General features: G+C 54.2%; 1 protein-coding gene across 1 annotated transcript; it reads right to left on the bottom strand.

The window, feature by feature from the left end:
- Positions 1–382: 382 nt before the first annotated feature.
- LOC109759859 (AT-hook motif nuclear-localized protein 18) lies at positions 383–1,824 on the bottom strand. Its single transcript, XM_020318697.4, has one exon. The coding sequence runs from the start codon at positions 1,511–1,513 to the stop codon at positions 584–586; it is 930 nt and encodes a 309-aa protein (XP_020174286.1). The 5' UTR covers positions 1,514–1,824; the 3' UTR covers positions 383–583.
- Between the last annotated feature and the right edge of the window lie 4,120 nt (positions 1,825–5,944).

The raw sequence follows: 5,944 nt of genomic DNA, 5'->3' as shown, positions 1-5,944 counted from the left end.
TAGTTTCAAAGAAAACGCAGGAATGCTAACATTCACTTGGACTTTCTTTTTTCAAATTTCTATGCACGAAAAACAAGACTAAGATCTGTAGTGGTATATTGAGAATCTAACAATACATTTTCATGTGGTTGGACTTTAATTTGGCCATGTTTATCAGGATTCTTTAGTTTTTTCAAATCATGTGAACCAAACAACCCAAGTTGATAGAATTCATGTGTTTTTGGTTATAATTTCTACAGTTTTCCATATGGATTGTTCAAGATTAAGCAAGCCTGTGCGGTCGCACAGGTTGATGACTAGTATCTGAACATGAGAAAGAAAAGGAAGAATATAAGGTGCTAGCCTCTCACCTCAACTGCAAAATCAGTTATGAGACACAAGATATAACCGAAACAATAACTGATGTAGACAACGATACATATCAGAAACAATCCTGATGCGGACATGCTATATAACAAGATCCGAAATGGTATGCAATAATTCTCACGGAAATCCTTCGAGATGCGACGTTAAGGAAGAAAGCTAATTAAAACACATAATAACCTTTCTAACGTGCCGCGGCTGCGCCGTCCAGCGGCCGTGATTAGAACGGTGACGGGCGGCCACCGGCTGTGCCTGGGTTCCATCTGTAGCCGGCGGCTTCAGGCGGGAGCTGCACGTTGCCGAGGAGGTTCGGTGGCAGCCCTTCGAAGAGGCTTGGATCCACGTCTCCGCCGGCCATCTGAGATGCTTGCTGCCCCGCAGCCAGCATCCCGGTGCTGTCTGCCTGCCCTTGCGCTGCAAGCAACTCGTCTTCCTCCAACGGCAATCGCTCGTAGACAGCGTTCGCGAAGGAAGCTGACATTATCACCACCGGCCCCGCGGCTGTCAGCGAGCCGACAACGGTGCCGCCCACCACCTGCCCCTTCCCGCCGGCAAGGTAGACGGTGAGCCCCGTGGCTTCCGGTGGTGCTGGAGGGGGTAGGAAGGAGCCAGACAGTGAGAGTATCTCGAACCGGCCGTGGAGGGCGACAACCGCGCCCTGCGAGGCAGGCTGCCGCAGCGTGACGTTGGTCACGGTGCCCGCGCCGCTCAGCACGCAGACCCCGCGTTGCCGGCGGCGGGCGAACGCCGTGATGCTCTCGGAGATGTCGCACCCGCCCGCGACCTCCATGACGTGCGTCCGGAGCGTGTTAGCGCTGTCCCGCGTAATGATGATTGGAGGCTTCGGCTTGTTCTTGGACCCGGCCGGGCGGCCCCTCGGTCGGCGCGATCCGTTCTCGCCTCCATCCTGCAGTCCGCCACCTGAAGGGGAAATCAGAGCAAGCTCACCGCCGCTGCCGTTGCCGTTGCCACTGTTCTCGTCATCCTCGTGGCCGTGCTTGGTGCCGTGGCCTCCGAACGGAGAGCCGCCGCCATGGTCGTCCTCCGACTTGAGATGCAGCTGCTGCTGCTGGAGATGGTGATGGAAATCACGGGTGTTGAAGGGTGGAGGAAGATGGTGACCGTGGATGGATGCAGTAACCGGATCCATGCTCCCGACCTAGCTAGCTAGGTTATCCTTTCTTGCTCAGCTCTCTCTCGTTTCTCTTGCTTTTTTCTTTATTCCGCCTCTATCTTATCTACAGACAAACCTCTCGTGTGGCAAGGGACGACGAAACCTACGAGATGGAACAGTGGCAACGAAAGCAAAGGTGGAGTAAATAAGTGGGAGAAGAGGGAGGAGAAGAACTGCCAAATTATTAAGCAAGGAAAGCTGTGGTTGGATTGGAGTATGATATTGCGGCAAGGAAAAGATGTAAAGGAAACGGCGGTCTGCCCCCTTTCCTTCACTCTCCCCCCACTTTGTCGTTTGATGATTAAAATAAAATAATCATATGAAGGAGAGAGGAAGAGAAGAACACGACCACCACCGCGCGTCCGCTACTACCCCTCACCAGCCAAAAAAATGGAAGAGAGAGAGGCCAGTTTGCCAAACAAAAACAAAAGAAATAGAATTGACCTACAATTTCTACCCTCCCTCGCTCTTTTGGATGTTTGGGCTAGCTTCTCGGGAAACTCGTTTGTATCCAACACGATCGAGTGTGTGTTTAGGGCATGCATCTCTTTATGTATAATCCTGTTCACAAAAATGTTTATGCCATCACCAACAAGTTATCATCAACTATTCCAATAAGTTAGCCTATCCAATAAGGGGCGACAGAATAATTGTGCTTGCTCTCTAATTTTCACCTTAGAGCTTGTGGAAGGGTGGTTGATTAATTTACATACTCAGTCTTTAGTCTCTCCCCATTTATTTTATTTTATGCTACATCATCAGTTGTCTTACCTGACAAATTTTATCAATAATTATGTTACATGTATTGAAGATGCCCTTAGTGGTCGAGCCGCTGACTCGCTGTTCTCAATGATCAAAACTTGGTGTCTTATCTAATTTATAAACAAAAATATGTCGGTGTCACTGGCATGGATTATGAAATGTTGTATATCCTCTGTTTTCAAATATAAAACGTTTTGACAGTTCAAATTGAACAGAAGCAGTACTTGGCTTTCACAAATATCTCATCCAAAGTTTCATTTAGGGTGTGAAGATAAAAATATAAGCGTAGTGTGTGGCCTGCAATTTCGTTGATCCATATTAAAGATTAAAGAGACCGACACGCCTAATAGTTGGTTCCAAGCTTTGTCTCTCCTTCAAGAAAAGGCGGCTAGGGTTTCTGCCTCCCGTCGGCGGCGCCGCCAATCTGGTACGTCTCTGGTGGCCTTAGGCCATGGGTGCGTGGTGGATCACGGCCCTTGCCGGCAGGAGGGCTCCGTTTTTTAGGTGTTTCTTCAAGTTTTGTTAGGGTTTATGTCCTGTTCAGGAAGACGAGACGACAGCGGCTTCTTGAAGATGGAATAAGGTTCTCCCTGCCTAGCCTTCGTCCCGGTTGTGTGTCTAGCATCGTCAGAGGGCGCGTGTAGGTGTGTCACCGGCGGATCTCACGGGATTCGGTCGGTGGTTGTTTTTCATGGATCCGCTCGGATCCGATCTTTGTTCGTCTTTGTTCATGTGTCTTCACGTTGGATCCTTCCGATCTAAGTTGCTCTTCATCAGCGGCGGTTGCTGTTCTGGTGCGTTGGTTGTATGGGGTCTTAGCATGATGACTTCCTGACTGTCTACTATAACAAGTTATGTCCGGCTCCGGCGAGGGAGGGGCGATGACGGCTGCACCCCTTCGACTCTTCTGTGCTTGTAGTCGTCGCTAGGTGGTCTACGGATCTGGATGTAATTTTTTATTATTTCTTGTGTTCGCTGTACTGCCATGATTGAAGATGAATAGAGCGTCCCAAAATAAAGATTAAAGAGACTGAGTGAGTGCGTGAGTGAGAGGATCAAACGGGCATTGGGCACGTTGCGTGGGACGTGGAGCTGCTTCCCTATGATGTGCTCGAGGAGCAAGCTGCTAGTGCAACTGGACTGTTGAAAGTTAAAAGTTGAAACTCCAAAACCCATCGATAGTACTTCTATAAAACCTGGCAGCCAATCTGACAAGGCTTCTTCCGGAACAGCACTTAGAACAAATTAAAGCTCGCCGATCAAGGCCCACCACACAACCAAGAGTCATTTTCATGCAGCGTGTAGTATGCGGTTGCTCAATGATGGCATGAAAGCGACTAAGTAGAGTTCGATGGGGCAGGGGATATTCCAAGACATGACCTGAACTATCATGGCAAGGCCAGAGCCTGGAGCTGCCTAGCTTTGTCCCCCGCCTAAACTTCCTTAGCTTCTTGTGGGCACTTGTGCACGCAGGAAGAACATAAATGTGGCCGGAGTTGTTGCCTGTGCAAGCTAGCTTTGTGGCCGAACGTGCTGGCGTGCCTTTGGCATCCAGACAGCCTGGTTCTGGGAACTCTAACCCTAACTAATTAATGATAGAGTCTGCTCGCTCGCTGTTGATGATCATATCCTAAGGGGGGGGGGGGGGGGGGGGGGGGTGCGTTGTGGCCTCCCACTCCTCCCCGCACAAGGAGCACTCGCCATTGGCCCGCGTATCGCTGCCTGATTGGTCCGGCGTGAGACTTCGTTGTTGTTTATATAATCCTCTCCCGCCCGCGAGCTCGACAATTTAGGTGCCATTATTAGTCGTTGGATTATTAGCAGTAAACAATGCGTGCATGCTGAGACGACTTTTTACGGTAAGAAAGGTAGCATGCCCCCCGGCCCAGCTCATCTCTCGATGATGTTGTCGCGTGCTATAGATCCATTAAGTGTTACTACCAACCAGGTTTGTTCACATGCACTAGCCGACGCCGAGGCCAACGCCAACGCCGTCCACATTCATGCGAATCGTTGGAATTGTGCTGAATAATTATACAAGTTTTTTTTCTTCAGAAAAGGAGGATGTACCCGGCCTCTGCATCTGGATAATGCATGCAGCCATATTATTAATTATTCACAAAGACCATACAAGGTGATACAACAATAAACATGAGAAAATTACCCCGCTTGCTCGGCCATGACCTCGAGGGTCTTGCTGTCGGGGTCGTCCTCGGCGGGGTTTTCCTCCCCTGTTTCTTCGGCGCCGCATCTGGAGCGTTCCCCCCCTGTCCGGCCTCCTTCCCCACCGCACCCCCCCCCCCCCCCCCCCCCGCCCGCCCGCAGCTCAGATCCATCGTCGTCACGCCGGTGGTTGGCACGGCCTTTGGCCCTCTGGTCCAAGGAGATGTCGCTGGCCCCTCGCGCCCGCCCCGGGTGGTGGATGGCTGGCAGGTCAAGAGGCGCCGACGTCCGCGTGCGCCGCCTGCCCGCTCTGCCCTCCATTCGCGGCGTCGTTAGGCCCAGCGTGCGCTAGCCGCGCCCCGCCCGCCGCCGGAGTCCCGTATGCAGGCGGAGCTATTCGGATGCTGCTACAACTGTGGCCAAGATGACGGGCACATCTCGCCGGTGTGCCGGAACCCCAGCTTCTGCGTGGTGGGGCACATCTCTCGGGGCTGCACTCGTCCTCGCAGCCCGTCTCCGGTGGAACAGCCCCCGCGCCCGCCCCGGCTCTTCGTCCCAGGGCCCCTTCCGCAACTGGTCCGGCCTCGTCCCCCCTGCTTCGCCGAGGAGGTCAGCTTCCGTTGTACCGCCGCCACCCCCTGGCCCTCCTCCGCCGGGTGCCGTCAGGCTGTGGGCGGATGTGGTGCGGGCGCAGTCCTCTCCTGGGCGCGTGGGGCGCAGGTTGTCTCTGCTCGCAGGTCTGGCCCGGATTTCTCCGTCCCGTTCATAGCCGCCGGCGAGGTTGCTGTGGTGCCTGGGGAGCGCGTCCCGGCGGACATGGTGGAAGTTTGTTACTTGGAGGCCTCGGAGGATGTCTGGAGTATGGAGGCGGAGCTCGCGCGTGCGGTGCTCGTCACGGTCACCGGCACCCACCCGTCGGTGGATTTGGCGTCTGCTGCGGAGGCACTTCATCGGGAGTTCAACATTGGCCCGGCGGACATGTCCATCCGCCCGTACTACCCGGAGGATTTCCTCGTGCTCTGCGACGATGGGGCACTCCGGGAGCGTATGGTGCGCGCTGGGAGGGCGTCGGCGTCCTGGTTCGAGCTCAAGCTTCGCTCGTGGATTCGACAAGCTCAGGCCACGGCAGCAAACCTGCCTTTCCTAGTCCCTGTCTCGCTTCGGGGTGTCCCGGCGCATGCCTGGTGCCAGAGGACCGCGGCGGTGATCCTGCGTGGCCTGAGATATGTGGTGGGGCTGGATGACAGTACGGCGAGAAGGCACGACATGGCGGATTTCAGAGTTTGGTTGCGTACGGATCGTCCGGAGAGGATCCCGCGGCGCCGTCTCCTCTACATCGACGAGCCAAGGCGCTCGCTCTAGGCCACGGAGGGGGGCAGTCGCCGGCCGGCTGCCCGGTGTGCTTCCGCACTCTGGTACCCCATGGATATCGCCGTTCTAGGTGAGCCAGCGCGTCTGGATGATCAGGAGGTGGATGATCTG

The sequence above is a fragment of the Aegilops tauschii genome, chromosome 6 (genome assembly GCF_002575655.3).
Source record: "Aegilops tauschii subsp. strangulata cultivar AL8/78 chromosome 6, Aet v6.0, whole genome shotgun sequence".
In the NCBI taxonomy this organism is placed as follows: domain Eukaryota; kingdom Viridiplantae; phylum Streptophyta; class Magnoliopsida; order Poales; family Poaceae; genus Aegilops; species Aegilops tauschii.
The sequence above is the reverse complement of the archived record's forward strand: the minus strand, read 5'-3'. Positions and strand labels throughout refer to the sequence as shown.